Below are 16,618 nucleotides of genomic sequence, written 5' to 3' on the forward strand. Positions count from 1 at the left end.
TTGAAGTTTCCATGGATTGACACTCATAAGTTAAACATCAATCTCAAAAGCTATTCTCAATGTTAAAAAATGCCAATATAGTAAAAGCTATTACATCATCACTAAAAGCCACCCCCAATCATATAAACAGATACTGTAAAGGTGATCAAAAGATACTGTTAATGTTGTATAAAGATACTCTGTTCATTTACAGTTGCCAACACAAGTAAAAGCTCTGCTCTATAAAAGAATGACAGTATAGTAACAGCTACTCCAAATGGTATGGAAAGACACTCAAATTGTTATAGAAAACTACTGTTAATGTTGTAAAAAGATACTCCATCTGTTCATGTACTTCTGCCAGCTTTCAGATTGGCGCAGTACACGTTATCTTGTTGTGGCGCCCTAACTCACCACATCGGCCACACTTGATACGCCTCCTCATGCCTCCTTCTGCTGTAGACTTCATTCGAACAGATTTTGGCCGGCCGGATGGCCTCCTAACCAATGGAGGCTTAACAACAGAAGTTGAACTAGCTGCATCTTCATAAAACTTGATATTTGGTATAGGATGAATACCATGCGCGTAGGAATCCATGTAGCTTTGACAGGTGTAAAACGGCTCAATGTAACTATACACAGGTTCCACTCCAACCTTTTGGATTGCAGCAAGAGCATGTGAACATGGGAATGAATTAATTTGCCATTGACAACAAGAGCAAGTGTTGTTCCCAAGATCAACCGCCACTGATTTATCAGAATGAACTTCAAAAACAGTCTCACTAGACATACTAACAGCCCAATGCCGCCCAATATCCATTGATTTCTTCAACAAAGCCTCCATTGGAGGACACAAAATAGTGGTCCACCTCCTGCATGCAACCTTCCTCTCAGACATATTCTCCATAACCTTGAACCTTAAGCCTTCAAACATCTCAAATATAGGAAGCTCACGCAAATCTCTAGTCCAATTGTTAAATGACTCGGCAACACTATTTGCCATTTCACCATACCTGTTTCCTTTGAAAAACGCATTACACCACTTTTCCAACGGCAAAGATCGCAGAAACTCTTCAATAGGCAGACCACCTTCTTTCTTCAAGTTGTGCAAGTTGAAGTTATAGCTTGCTAATGTAGGTGAATAAGCAACTTTCATAAATTCCTCCACAATCTTGTCAACAAAATAATTTCCAGATTTCTTTCAGTACACAGCTCTAACATTCTCCTTAAGGTGGTAGTAGTAGTATGAATGAGGAGAATCTGGAAATACCCTGGAAACAGCATTCAACAGTCTGCTATGTCGATCAGTAACAAAAGTCACATTTCTACCTTGCGGAGACAAGATGTTATATAGATGATCAAAAAACCAATCCCAATTCGCATGATTTTCAGAATCTACAACTGCAAATGCAAAGGGGAAGAACTCTGCAAAAAAAGATAAAAAAAAAAAAAATTAGTATTTGAAAATGGAAACTGAAACAGAAGCTACTGACCCTTTAAAAGCTACTAATATAGGTATAGAAAGATACTATCATAGCCATAGATATATACTATCACAGGTATATAAAGCTACCGTCCAAGATACTAAGCACAGAGCAGAGGACACAAAATAAAACATACATTGGTTTCCATTCTTTCCAGTAGCACAGAGCATGTATCCCTTACACTTACTCTTCAATTGAGCCGCATCCACGAACAGAAGCAGAATGCATGACTTAAAGCCTTCAATGCAACCAGAAAAACAAATGAAGAAACGTTCAAAACGATTACTTAAAGGATCAGTTTCCAATATGCAATAAGAGCCCGGATTACTAGATAAAATAGCATCACGATACCAAAGCAGCTGAGAATATGAGTCACCATCATGACCATGGACAGCTTTTCTAGCCAACTCCTTCCCATACCAAGTAGTCTATAAGGCACATCTAAACCAAAAGAATGCTTGAAACGAGACACAATCTCTTTAGGCTTGAGTTGAGGATTGGACTTCAACTCATTAGCAATCTCCGATTTCACAACATTAGACCCCAAAAGCTTACTCTTTTGCTGCCTAAGAATTCCTTTGCAGGTGTGAACATTATTCAACTTCTTTATGTAGAAAAAGCCATTCACCTTGTTCTTCAAAGCGCAAATAGACCATTGACAACCATCAGAATATCTCTTAGCACACTCTGCAATAACACGACTTGAGGTATTCCGTGTGTACTTGAAAAGAAAACCAGTTTCAATAGCAAACTTGGTCAACTTTTCCCTAAATTCTAACACCCCCCCCCTTCAAACTTTTGATCCTCACGCCTTATAAAGCCCTGCCACTCATGAGTGAGATAACTCTTTGGAGCCTCTGGCCTATAACACCCTAAGTATTCACTTGCATCAATAATATTGCTTGAACCCACTGACAAACATGAAGAAGCACATGAAAAATCATCCAAAGATGTTGTTGCAGAAGTAAAACTACTACTCCCACCACAATAAGGCACCAAAATGGTGCTCCCATTAGAATCCCTCACCAAAATATCAACAGAATTCAATTTAAAATCAAACATACAGCTAAACATCAGTTTCACATCCATATCACTTGATAACACACAGCTTTTATATCCAGGGAAAGAATACCTCAAGTCGAATGAACCAAGATTCAAATTATTAAAACCCACAAAGACCTCCCTCACAATATCGTTAAACGTATGCTTCATATCAAGAACGAACATGATCGTCTCAAACATATACGTGCACCTCGCATAAGGTTCTGCATCCATGGCTAAGTTACTGCAATTACACATTAGAGGAAGAATAATTAGCTTCTATTCGCAATATCAAATAGAAAAGCTACTGGAATCAAATTGAAAATGAATACTAGCAGAGGAAAAGAAAGCTACTACCACAGAAAGATAAAGGCACTATAACAGTTTTACAAAGCTACTATATGTAATCAAAAAGGAAAAACGAAGACATGACAAAGATTGGTATTATAATGAAAAATGAAGACAGCAGCGTGCCGCTGCACCACGAACCTATCAGTCTATCAATCAACTTCTAGTTTTGATATGAATTAAAAGGCAAGAGGAAAAAACAAAGAATATATAACAAAACAGCAAATGTAGAATTATTTCATTCTGTTAGTTGCTTTTCTGAACTGTATCAGTAGCATTTACAAACTGCATTCGTAACTTTGACTATACAAAACAGCTAAAACCTACATTAGTTAATAGAGATAGCCATGAACAATCTTGCACAACAGTTTCATTGTGCAATCAACTTTCAACAAAAACACATGATTGATACAGTGATGAAATCACAACAACTACGCATGATTTAACAGCTAATTTAACTATAAGCTACGCACAATTTATGTTTAGCAAAACAAAAATGAAATCACATTGATGAAATTTGAAATACAAATCAAGCTAAACAAATCGTAGAGAGAAGGCTGAGATCGAATCAAAACAAAAACGAAATTACAGTGATGAAAATCGAAGTAAAAATCAAGCTAAACAGAGTGCAGAGATATGGAATTAAACCTCAATGATCGATTAGAGACTGTTGCGAACTAGAGGGAGAGCTTCATCTTCGTTTCGGAGCTAGAGAGAGAGAGAGAGAGCTTCACGGTTTGCTAGAGAGAGAGAGAGTTCTTGATCGAGCTAGAGAGAGAGCTTTGTCTTCCTGAGCGAGCTAGAGAGAGAGAGAGAGCTTCACGGTTTGCTAGAGAGAGAGAGAGTTTCATCGTGGTAGAGAGAGAGAGAGAGAGAGAGAGAGAGAGACTGAGTAACTGAAACAGAAATTTAAATAATTGATAGGTGAGGGTAAAATAGGTATAGCATAAAAAGGAGCTGATGGTTTTGGGCCCTAAAGTGGCCTTATGAGTCATATAAGTCTCAAAGTGACACTTCTTTGTAATTTTCTATAAAATCTTTTTGCCGTGAAAATGGGTAGAAGATCATGAATTTGAAGTCAAATATGGAAGGATCTAGAGGATAAATGATGCCATGGAGACTTTTAAGGGATTGCAAAGTGTGTGCAACAAGAAAAGGTCCAAAATAAGTCCAGATTCATTCCTACTTTCACTAAAGCTTTCTTGGCGGAAAATTAGAGAGAAAAATAAGAATAGATCCTAGATATTTTGGTAATAATATCTTTTTGAAGAATTATGGACTTAATTCACTTAATTTTGGAGGCCTCTGATTGGTTGGATGAAGCAGCAGGGCTTATGTGGAATTTTTAGATTGGTTGAAGCTGTGTGGATCAACCAAATAATTCCTAGGAAATTAATAGAAGATTCATGAAGCTTTGGCCATTCCCTATATATAGCACCATCCCATGGACTTTTTACACACTCTCTCCCCTCAGAAAATTCCAACGAAAATTCTCTCACTCTCTAGTTTTCAAGTCTCTGCGTTTTCAAGCAAAGAGAAGAAGAGAAGAAGCCGTGAAGCCTCCTAGCCGCCATTATCCACCTTGTGCCGTGAATTTTTGAAGCCTTGCTTTCAAGATTCAAGATTCAAGAGTCAACATCTCAAGCTTTCCACCATTCATCCTTCACGGTGTAATTTTATCTTATTCCTTGTAACCTTTTTGGTTTTCTTAGTTTTGATTTCGTATGAACTTGAATTCTAGTTAACATATACGTTAAGGGCAAAGTTTAAGCCCGTCTTTATGTTTGAATAAAGTTTCGATTCTTATAGTTGTGATTCTAAGTTGGTAGTGTGAGTTTGTTCAATTGATTATGCTTAATTGATATCTTTTATGTGTTAATCTTATTTGGTTCGAAACATTTAGGATTTACATGTAATTGGTGCTAGATTTAGATTAACAATTCACCTAATAGTCTTGTAACCCTAAATCGAAAGTAGTAAAGGCTTCGGACAAAAGTCGAAATCAATTGAAGAGGATTGCAAGTAGATGAACTTATTCATACTAGGTTGTGCACTTAAGTTGATATCCTTTCTCTATGCTTATTACGTTGAACATGTCTTGATTAGCTAATTTTTTAGACTTTGATTAAATGTTTAATAGGATTAATTTAGGTGCTTTCACTTAGATTAATTAATTAAGGAAGGTAAAATATGGGAAATCGTTTGCTTTTAACGTTTCACATGATCAACTTATCTCTCATGACTTAGATGATCAACTATAGGATTCTAATTGAATTCAATCATATGGATTTGGTTTTGATCTTTGTACCTAACATCCCCCCTTATCTTATATGTGTATTTTATTTTTTTGTTTTATTTCTTTTCAATTTTCGATTACTTAATCCTAAAACCCCCTCCTAGGTTAACTTGTATATATTTTGTTTTGTTTTTTTAAATTATACTTTATACTTTTATTAATTATTTATTTGTTTTACAATTACAGGTGTACCCTCAATCCCCGGTTTGAACGATCCCTATTTACCATATACTAACGATGACATTTTTCAGGGTTAAATTCCGCGCTTACTTTTAGCGTATCAGTCACCAAAGACATTTTGAATTAGTGACCAATTTACAATTGTTGGTCATTAAATAGAATCAATGAGGGACCTACAATGACCACCCAAATTTGGTCACAAACAACATTTAGTGACCAAATTTCCTAGTTTTAGTGATCACTGTTGTGGCCACTAATGCCCAGATTTGTTGTAGTGCACGTTGCAGGGCTATGTCTAGCTAACAAGTTCACTACAAATGAGATGTCCAGTCTTGAGCATTGGGGTAAGTACAATAGTGTGCCTATTAAGTAGGGTACTCCTGTCTCTAGCATGCCTTCCTCATCATATCCTTTGGACGAAGAAATTCCTTTTCAGGATGAAGCCTACGGATGATCATGGGGGTTCTTGAAGGCTTGACCTTGTCGAAACGGCTAAACATCTATCACCATGATGCTCAAGTTCCAAACCGAGACATAATCATGTTCTCCCAAGATCCTTCATCTCAAACTCAGATTTCAAGTGTTCAGCGGTTTCCCTTAACTCTCTTAAGGGCTTCTAAAGAAGATCATGTCCAACATGAACAGCGATAGAATCCAGAACTTGTATTAGAAACGTGCGGGCATATCCCTTCCCAATCAAGTAGTCACTTTAGTGAGCGTTGCAGTCTCATTGCAAACGTGCTTCATGGTCTAGAGCCACCTGACTTGGGTAAATAAATGAAATTCACCATGAGCCTTCATGTATATTCTGTATCCAGATCCCCATAAAGATACGTAGTAACCATATTCGTAAGCTGCATGTTAAATTATTCGAAAACTGCCAAACTAACAAAGTAGTGGAGTGCAATGATATCCATTACGAGAAAATATGTCTCATCGTAGTCGATTTCAGGGCGTTTTATGAGAAGCCTTAAGCCATAAGGTGAGATTATCATCTCCTTTTCTTAGCACAATTTCTAACACAGACCCATTAGTCAACAGGTTTTATGTTAGGAAGTGTTGGCATCACTGGCTCGAAAATTTTGCTCTTCGATAGAGAATCCAACGTAACCTGGATTGCATCTTTCCATTTAAGCCAAATTTCTTTACGTTGGCATTCATTCATCATCAGAGCGTGGTTCGATATCATCGGACACAACAAACTCATGCACGAATACATCATCAATCATGATGGAGTTTTTATCCCACTTCTCATATACACTAGTGTAATTTTCAAATAGCTCTATATTCTCAGGAATAGGTTCTGACGTTGAGGCGTCCCCCAAAGATAATCATAATCTGGAAGATTCTCATGAGACGGATTTTGAGTGTCGATCATCAAAGGATTGAATTGTGTCAAAGTTTCCTTGGAAATCACGGGCCTCTCATGAGACGGATTTTGAGTGTCGATCATCAAAGGTCATGACATATAACGCCAGAGTGCCACTCTCTATGGCGTTGGTGCCATGCCTACCTGTGTGTAAGGTGGCGCTATGTCCTCTCGTAGGGACGTCCATCCTTGTAGCCATATTTGCAGCAGATTTGTGTGATCTTGTCACTTTAGCGGAGATTGAGATGAGACATAGTGGGGATAGACCACGACAATTCCTGTCATTCCTGCTGAACATCCATGTTCTTATCTCCCCCTAACGACGGGAAGACTGTCTCACCAAAGTGACAATCCACAAATCTAGCAATATGGAGGTCACCTAGCAAGGGCATTAAATGGCAGACGATTGTTGGAGTCTCAAATCCAACGTAGTTGCCCATTCATCTGTAAGGATCCATCATCAAGCATTGTGGCAGCGCAATTGGCACACTCAAATATTTGTAAGTACGAGATATTGATACCCAGTCACTAGCTGTAACGCAGAGGTAGATTGAGTGGCGGTGGGTCATAGACGAATTAGCATAGTTGCATGAGATATAGTATCACCCCAAGCGGATATAAGGAGATTGGTGGGCATTACCAATGTCTATGTTACCATCGTAGTCTTTTTGGCGAGACCATTTGGGTGTGTTCATAGGAATATGATGTCCAACATCAGTCCCAATGCAATAACTATCGAAAGTCTTCGATGTAAACTCTCTAGCATTGTCAAGTCTAATTGACTGAATAAGATGATCCGGGGAGTGAGCCCGTTGTCATACGATATGTGTTAGGAGTGTAGTATAAGTAGCATTTAGAGGTGGACAATGTCCCACCACATGACCAGCGTGTTTGTGTGTCAACCAACATCAAGAAATATGTAAACGTCCGCAAGTTGGTTGAATCAGTCCACAGAATCCCCACGGATTCTTGTAAGAATAGAATGAGTATTTTTATATCCTTTGCATAGGACGGTCTCAGTCCTAATTTCCCTAAGGAACGAGCTTTGTAAAACGAGTGAGAGATCTTTGAAGCAACCAATAAGGATTTTGATTCGGCCCAAGCGAAAGAAGCGCTATTCGAAGCAAATTTTATGACTACATCACCCATCATGGCGTTAGGACCATAGGATCCATGGCGCCATGGCCATGGGGATTGACATCTATGGCGTCATGGCCATGGGTGACGCCTTCTATGCGTTGTCAAAGGGGACAGTGGCGGCCCTAGGCCGGCGACGGCACCAGAGGCAGCGATGGCGGCTGTCAGGCCCCGAATTTTTGAATAAATAAATTCAAAACCGAAACGCGAAAACATAACAATCACCAGAAAACACATAGAGAAATTTTCATTTTAAACTACACCATACAACATCCGAGCTCAACGACAACAATACGGACTCGTTCTTTAGAGTCACATACTATAAAGAGTTTACAAATTAAACTGATTTACAATTCAATAAGCAAACACTGTGACGTCCCAAACCCGAATTTACCAGTTTACAAGTCTTTCGATGGGTAAACGACATTTACATTTACTTTTTGGCTCCGTTTCGACATTTTGGGGGGCCCTAAAAGTTGACTTTTTGTTCGGGTCAAAATTTGAGAAAATTTCCTTCATGAAAGTTGTAGTGGATGTTAAACCGAGCGCGTGCATATGTGATACGTAAAAATCGGAGCTCATATGCGAAAGTTATACGCGAAAATGTGAAAGTTACTGTTCACAGTAAGTAGTATATATTTGAAATTTTTACTGTTGGGCCAGGTAACTTTCTTTTCTCCTTCTCTCTCCTCCCGCACGCTCTCTCTTTCTCCTCTGTGCATTTTCTCTCTCTCCTCTGCAACTCCGGTTGCTTTCTCTTTCCGACCACCAAAAAGCGTCAAATCGGTGGCTACGGACTCGTCTTGACTGATAGGAGCAAAAAGTGTGACAATATTATTGAATATGTGCGCCATTTTAGCCTTGTTTCTCCCTTAAGTTTAGTGTTTTGAGTCATTGAGTCGTTTTTAGAGTCTTGTTAAGTGTTTGGAGTGAAATAGGAGGAAAAAGTAAAATTCATGAAAAATCCTAGCTGGATCAGGATTCCTAACTGTCAACTATTTTTGCGGTCTTTACATTTTAATTTCCCTTTATTTTCTCTAGAAAATTCTGATATTCTCCTGCTTGTTGTAGGAAACGTTGCCTGGTTGAACTCTTGGAAACAGCAATGATGGAGTCATAAAATAAAGCATTAAGATATTTGACCAAGCAATGAAGAAGGGAAATAAAGGAGAAAAGATGTTTTCAGTTGAGGAATAAAAGAAAAAGATGTTTCAGCTGGAAAATAAATAAGAGAAAGACGTTTTCAGTTGGGGAATAAAGGAGAAAAGACGTTTTCAGTTGAGGAATAAAAGAAAAAGATGTTTCAGCTGGAAAAATAAATAAGAGAAAGATGTTTCAGCTTGGAAATTAAAGGAATTGCCCCATTATGAGAGGAGTTAAGGCCATAAAGAAGACGTTTCAGTTGGGAAAGCCAACCAATGCTCCCCTATAAATAGGCAACATCTAGAACTGAATTTGCATCACTTCCCAGCTAAGATAATTCATTGCCTATCACTTCCCAGCCAAGATCATTCCAAGACTACCCAATTCACTCCTCAAACCTCCATATCTTACAAGACCGTGACCACCATCCATCCATCAATCTACAAAGCTCTTAGGCGCTGAGTCAAGGACGCTCCACCACCATAGCAGAGACGAGTTCATCACCTTGTTGCTAAGCCGCTGAGGAAAGCTTCAAAGTGTAACTATGACTCTACTTATAATTTTTGTTTCGGTTTTGTGTGTTTCAATTTGTGAGTTGTGTAATTGGAGACATGAAATTTTCAGAATATTTTTATTAATATTTTTGAGATTTTCAGTTTATTATTGAGTTAATTTTGAGAATTCTTTTATGATGCATGTTACAATCTTGTGCCCTTTTACGTGTTTTGGTAATTTTCAGAGTTAGGTTCATAAGTTTGCATGCTAGAATCACGCTGAGTGTTCTTGTGTGTTTGCTTAATTTGCCAAGAGTAATTGTTATTTGTTAAGACGCTGAGTTAAACAAGTAGTAATTAGTTCTAACGGGTGGTAAAAATCATGCTTTAATGATTAAATGATTCTGGAAATTACGTGTTAAATTCTATGTGTAATGGTTAATTTGCACGTGTGAGTTGATTCGAGGGTTAGATAATACTACTAGTTAAGAGAATTACGCTGAGTGTTTTCGAAAATTAGTAGTATTAGGCTTGGTAAGGACTTTTCCGATCCAATCCTACATTAGAACGAATCAGATAAGTGGATTGATCCGCTGAGACTTTTCATTTGAGCTCTTATCTAGGCATTAAAGATGGGCACATTTTTGTAGCATGTTGAAATGAATTTTCTGTTTTTACACTTAGTAATTTCCGAGTGGTATTGGTCTAGGTTAGGGAAGTTGATCATTGTATATAGTTTTATTTGTTTTTTTTTATTTTAAGTAGATTAGAAACCAAATTCAAAACCCCCCATTTTATTCTTTTATTTGTTAATTGACCTTTTTGTGTAGGTGTACCCTACAATCCCCGGACTGAACGATCCCTGCTTATCCTATACTGACAACTACATTTTGCAGGGTTAAATTGTGAGGCTATTTCAGCCGCATCAATTTTTGGCGCCGTTGCCGGGGATTGTTAAAATCCCTTGCACTTAAAGTGTCGTCGATTTTGTTGTATATAGAATGCATGCTAATTTTTGTACTACACTTGTGGAATGGTGACAAATTGCGATTTCGGTTAGGCCAAGCTTTAATTGTGGTTTAGTTTAAGTTTTATGAGTGTTACAAAATTAAGCATGTCTTTTATCATTGTTGTACAATTTGTAGAAGATGTTTTTTTTTTTAACCATATTGTAAATTGAATGTGTTTCACTTAGATTTTTTTTTATTTTTTTATTTTTTTTTCTTCAGTATATTGTAAATTGTAGAATGAGTTTTTTTGTTTTAGTATGTTGTAAATTGTATGTGTTTCACTTAGATTAATATACTTAGGTTATGAATTTAGCTAAATACTTAATTGTTGTAAGTGTGTAAAATCGTATGAGTAGACAAGGGCCCTTTTGTTAATATTGGCCTAAACCCTTCATTAGTACCTTACTCAGGTCTCTTGAGGTTGAGGGCGGCCTTTATTAGCACTTGGAGAACGGTCTAACACATTAGTTAATTTCCCAGCTGAGTAAGGGGCGCATACGGATGGTGTCTTAGGTTGAGACCCTGGGTGATGGGTTCAATTGGATCTCAGAGATACTATAGAATGAGCGTAAACCACTATGTGGGAGTAGCCGATAGGGGCCTAAACCTCAATGAGGGAGTAGCCTCCGTAGTATCAGTAAAATGAGTCCTCCCTCTCACTTACCTCTTAATCTGGCCATTCGGCCTTCTGAAACAAAGGAAAGAGACTTATGTCTAGGCGACTATCCCTATATCGTATCTCACCAATAGTAGTGGTTTCCATTGGGCTCGACTTACAACTTGGAATCAATTGAGATATTAACTATGTTTACAATAAACTAAAAAAAAAAAAAAAAAAAAAAAAAAAAAAAACGTGTTGTGTGACATGCTTAAGGTATATTGGATCCTCTGTTCCAGTACCTAAGTATGTAAAGTAACTTAGAAAGTAGGAAAGACATAATGTTTGTATTCCTAACCTTGTATATGTTACTAACACTTGATCTGGTGAGTCCTTTGTGGAGCACACATTGGAAGAGATACCCCTCCAGGAGGCACCCAAGGAATGAGCACGTGTGAACAAGGAGAAAAGTCCAGGCTGAAGGACTATAAATATTAAGCGCTGCATGGGAGGCAACCCATTTCAAACGAAGCTATGAAGGAGCCATCAACGAGAGTTTGACATTTCTATCCCTTCAATTGCTTAGGTTGAATTGTACTTGGGTCTTTGTTTGTTTGTTTGTTTATTTTACCCTTCCCTTATTTTCGTAGCCTCCCATATTTAGGGTCTATATACCATACTTTTTGCCTACATTAAGACAATGTAGATTCTAAGTGTGGGGTGGGTTTACACCTTTATTTCAGTTAAAAAAAAAAAAAAAAAAAAAGAAGTTGGTTTTATAGAGTCTTAGGATGCCTCTAATGTCTAGGATGAACATGTCTCTGAATTCATGGCTGAAGGTTTTCACAATCGAAATAGGACTTAATTGAATTCTGCGGTTAATCGACGTTGTGATCCTTGTATGAAGATTTGAGATAGGATTGTAACTTGGTTCATTAAGCATGCTAGGATTAAGTCTGATTCATTTGACCCTAAGTGAGCTGTTGAGGTAAAATACTTTCTTTTTGAGTGCTTAATTGATAATTCTAGAATTTCATGGCTGTATTTGCAAAACCTCATCATTCTTTGAAATCCAATGATCATGTGCCATAGATTTTAATGGACTAGAGAGTACTAGAACTCGGCTGTTGTGACTGTCAAAACTTGTATGCCATAATATGCACTGATCCTGGATAGGATAGAAGGCATTAGGGTAACCACCATAGCCAAACAAGCATGTGTCCCCAACTGTGCCCGTCGTGGGACTCCTTAGAATGAACCCCTTTGAGCCTACGTTGAAAACCTTTGTTTCATCACCCTCACTACCCTACCATGAGCTTAGTACAGGATATCTCTACCCTTGTCTTAGGGACTTAGTAGAGCATGACATAGTATGTAGGGGTGACGATGAAAGACAAGTGTGGGGTGGGGAAAATCCAAGAAAAAAAGAAGAGAAAAAAAAAAAAAAAAATTTGCCGTAAAAAAAAAATGAAAGAAAATGAAAATGAAAAAGAAAGAAAGAAAAGCGGCAAAATAGAAGAAAAATTGAAAAGAAAACTCTTGGGAAATTGTTGAAGTGTGGTTTTGGACTTTCAAATTTGTAGAAGGCTCAAAGTTGAAAATTATGCCTTTGTCCATTCCCATGTTGGTTAGAGTGAAGGTTTGGCCCAAAACAATGATATTTGGTCTACAAAAATGATGACATAAGGTGGTCCTTATGTGCTCTGCTAGGTCCTTAGGATTTTTGTATCCTTAATCTTCCTTTCGAGAACCCTAGCTTAGCCCCATTACAACATGTTTTAAGTGCTGACTTGATCCTTGAGATGGGCAGTCTTTGGTTAGTGGAGTCAGGTACGCAGTCGAGCTTATGGTTTAGGTCCATTTGTGCACTTAGTCATTTCATGAGGTCTTTAATAATTCTTCACAAAATGCATTTATTGATGAAATATGCAAGCTGTTTGTTGCCTTACAATTTATTCTCTTGCATATACTTGAGAGTGAAGCTTTTAAGCATAGCCATTTCTGAGAGAAAAATCGAGAGTATGCCCTGTGAGTTTGGATTGGACTTGTTCGAAACATGCTATCATTCACTGTATAATTTAAGTTCTCCATATCTTGCTTAGTCATATGAATGTCACAGGTTTATTAGCCATGGAATTATCTACGCGATTTTGATTAAGTGTTTAACGTGAAAGCCATGAGTTTGGAGTCTCTGAGACAACAGTCAGGGGAAGTAGAGTCATTTACTTGTTTTTTGTCGAGTCTTTGTTTTGTTTTGTATTTTTGTTTTGCTAAGGGACTAGCAAAAGCTAAGTATGGGGTAGTTGATAGGAGCAAAAAGTGTGACAATATTATTGAATATGTGCGCCATTTTAGCCTTGTTTCTCCCTTAAGTTTAGTGTTTTGAGTCATTGAGTCGTTTTTAGAGTCTTGTTAAGTGTTTGGAGTGAAATAGGAGGAAAAAGTAAAATTCATGAAAAATCCTAGCTGGATCAGGATTCCTAACTGTCAACTATTTTTGCGGTCTTTACATTTTAATTTCCCTTTATTTTCTCTAGAAAATTCTGATATTCTCCTGCTTGTTGTAGGAAACGTTGCCTGGTTGAACTCTTGGAAACAGCAATGATGGAGTCATAAAATAAAGCATTAAGATATTTGACCAAGCAATGAAGAAGGGAAATAAAGGAGAAAAGATGTTTTCAGTTGAGGAATAAAAGAAAAAGATGTTTCAGCTGGAAAATAAATAAGAGAAAGACGTTTTCAGTTGGGGAATAAAGGAGAAAAGACGTTTTCAGTTGAGGAATAAAAGAAAAAGATGTTTCAGCTGGAAAAATAAATAAGAGAAAGATGTTTCAGCTTGGAAATTAAAGGAATTGCCCCATTATGAGAGGAGTTAAGGCCATAAAGAAGACGTTTCAGTTGGGAAAGCCAACCAATGCTCCCCTATAAATAGGCAACATCTAGAACTGAATTTGCATCACTTCCCAGCTAAGATAATTCATTGCCTATCACTTCCCAGCCAAGATCATTCCAAGACTACCCAATTCACTCCTCAAACCTCCATATCTTACAAGACCGTGACCACCATCCATCCATCAATCTACAAAGCTCTTAGGCGCTGAGTCAAGGACGCTCCACCACCATAGCAGAGACGAGTTCATCACCTTGTTGCTAAGCCGCTGAGGAAAGCTTCAAAGTGTAACTATGACTCTACTTATAATTTTTGTTTCGGTTTTGTGTGTTTCAATTTGTGAGTTGTGTAATTGGAGACATGAAATTTTCAGAATATTTTTATTAATATTTTTGAGATTTTCAGTTTATTATTGAGTTAATTTTGAGAATTCTTTTATGATGCATGTTACAATCTTGTGCCCTTTTACGTGTTTTGGTAATTTTCAGAGTTAGGTTCATAAGTTTGCATGCTAGAATCACGCTGAGTGTTCTTGTGTGTTTGCTTAATTTGCCAAGAGTAATTGTTATTTGTTAAGACGCTGAGTTAAACAAGTAGTAATTAGTTCTAACGGGTGGTAAAAATCATGCTTTAATGATTAAATGATTCTGGAAATTACGTGTTAAATTCTATGTGTAATGGTTAATTTGCACGTGTGAGTTGATTCGAGGGTTAGATAATACTACTAGTTAAGAGAATTACGCTGAGTGTTTTCGAAAATTAGTAGTATTAGGCTTGGTAAGGACTTTTCCGATCCAATCCTACATTAGAACGAATCAGATAAGTGGATTGATCCGCTGAGACTTTTCATTTGAGCTCTTATCTAGGCATTAAAGATGGGCACATTTTTGTAGCATGTTGAAATGAATTTTCTGTTTTTACACTTAGTAATTTCCGAGTGGTATTGGTCTAGGTTAGGGAAGTTGATCATTGTATATAGTTTTATTTGTTTTTTTTTTATTTTAAGTAGATTAGAAACCAAATTCAAAACCCCCCATTTTATTCTTTTATTTGTTAATTGACCTTTTTGTGTAGGTGTACCCTACAATCCCCGGACTGAACGATCCCTGCTTATCCTATACTGACAACTACATTTTGCAGGGTTAAATTGTGAGGCTATTTCAGCCGCATCATTGACCTCCTCTTGGCCCCTACGGTGGTGGCTCACGGCGGCTTGGCCGGAAAACGACGTATCGGGTCCTTGAAGTTTACTGTAGCAAGTGACCGTTGACCCAAATTCCGGCCACCTCCGGCGACAAAGACAGGCTTTTTAGAAGCGTCTTGAGGCGTACTTGAAGCTCCCCAAATATCTTGAAGCGATTTGCAGCGTGGAGGAAGAAAGCATAATTAGAAAATTTTACTCTACTTCGGTTTGCTTAATTGTTCGGCCACTTAGAGGTATTTTCTGACTTGGCCACAGTTATGAAAGATTCTTAGAATATTGAGTTGTTGATGCTGGTAAAATTTGGTAGCCAGATATGGTGGTTGACCGGCGGCGCATGGGCCAGGCACAGCTGCTTGTGGTGGCGCGTGAGGGCGCGTCCGGCCGATACTGGTGAGTTGTTTTGGTCTATTGACTAGTACATATTGTTATGAATTTATGGATATGTGTTTGGTGGAAATTGGAGGAGGTTTGGATATTAATCAGAATTTCCGAAGTTCAATAGTTTGGTTATTGGTTTATGAGAAATTCCACTATCGGATATCTCTCAGTTTTGCCCTAGAAACTTTCAATTAATGAATTGGTACTAATGGTGAAGTTTGGGTTAAATTGGAGAAGAAATGAAAATGTTGATTTATGAGGATTTGATGTGGGAATTGTATTTAATTTCCGGATTGTTATTCGCGAATTATAATTGTGTACAGGGCGACGTGCCGAGCTACTGCTCGACGTAGGAAACCGGTAGCGTGGTCGCCTAAATAGTACTGTGAGTGGACATTTGTTTTTAAATTAATTCCGCATGCAGTATTATTATTATTTTCTTCCAAATGAGATTTAATTATGTTTTGAATATTTGAGCGTTGATTTATCGAGATTTATTTATGAATTACGAGATTAGTATTGAAATTCCTTCCCGAGGGCTTTTAATAGATTTTTGAGATAGTCATTCATGAGTTACTGAGTTGAGGAATGATTTTCGGGAAGTGACTGATTCAGCAAATATTATGAGAATTATGGATTTCGAATATCGGTTTTTATGAGGATTCACGAGTACGAATGTTTCATCGAATTTTTGAGCATGATTGAATTATCGAGATTTATTGAGCTTTAAGCTCCATACTTATCAGCCTTGAAGTTAGATTGAGTTTTCTTTCCGAAAGCATTTATTGATTTACAGAGTATTTGATTTTATGCTTTCGAGGATGCTTTCGAGGATTTATTGAGATATTGAGGTTTGATTTAGTGAGTTAATCCTGAGTTATGCTTTCGGTGAATTATTATTGATATATTGAAGTAATACCGAGTTTCTTTCCGAAAGCAAGTAATTGAAAGAGGTTTTTTTCAGTTTCCTGAGGAGGCTATTCAGTTTATTAAGGAGGCCAGTTTTGGCGCATGCGTATCTTACCTAGTTGGCAGTCCATTCTAGGTAATAGTCTGGTTGGCAGTCC

General features: G+C 37.6%; 1 protein-coding gene across 1 annotated transcript; it reads right to left on the reverse strand.

Moving 5' to 3' along the window:
- Window positions 1-346: 346 nt before the first annotated feature.
- LOC112203979 lies at window positions 347-2,552 on the reverse strand. Its single transcript, XM_024344868.2, has 5 exons — window positions 2,348-2,552; window positions 1,815-2,150; window positions 1,651-1,701; window positions 1,250-1,404; window positions 347-1,150 (listed from the first exon to the last, which is right to left on the reverse strand). The coding sequence occupies exons 1-5, from the start codon at window positions 2,550-2,552 to the stop codon at window positions 347-349; spliced, it is 1,551 nt and encodes a 516-aa protein (XP_024200636.2).
- Between the last annotated feature and the right edge of the window lie 14,066 nt (window positions 2,553-16,618).

The sequence above is a fragment of the Rosa chinensis genome, chromosome 5 (assembly GCF_002994745.2).
Source record: "Rosa chinensis cultivar Old Blush chromosome 5, RchiOBHm-V2, whole genome shotgun sequence".
NCBI classification, from domain to species: domain Eukaryota; kingdom Viridiplantae; phylum Streptophyta; class Magnoliopsida; order Rosales; family Rosaceae; genus Rosa; species Rosa chinensis.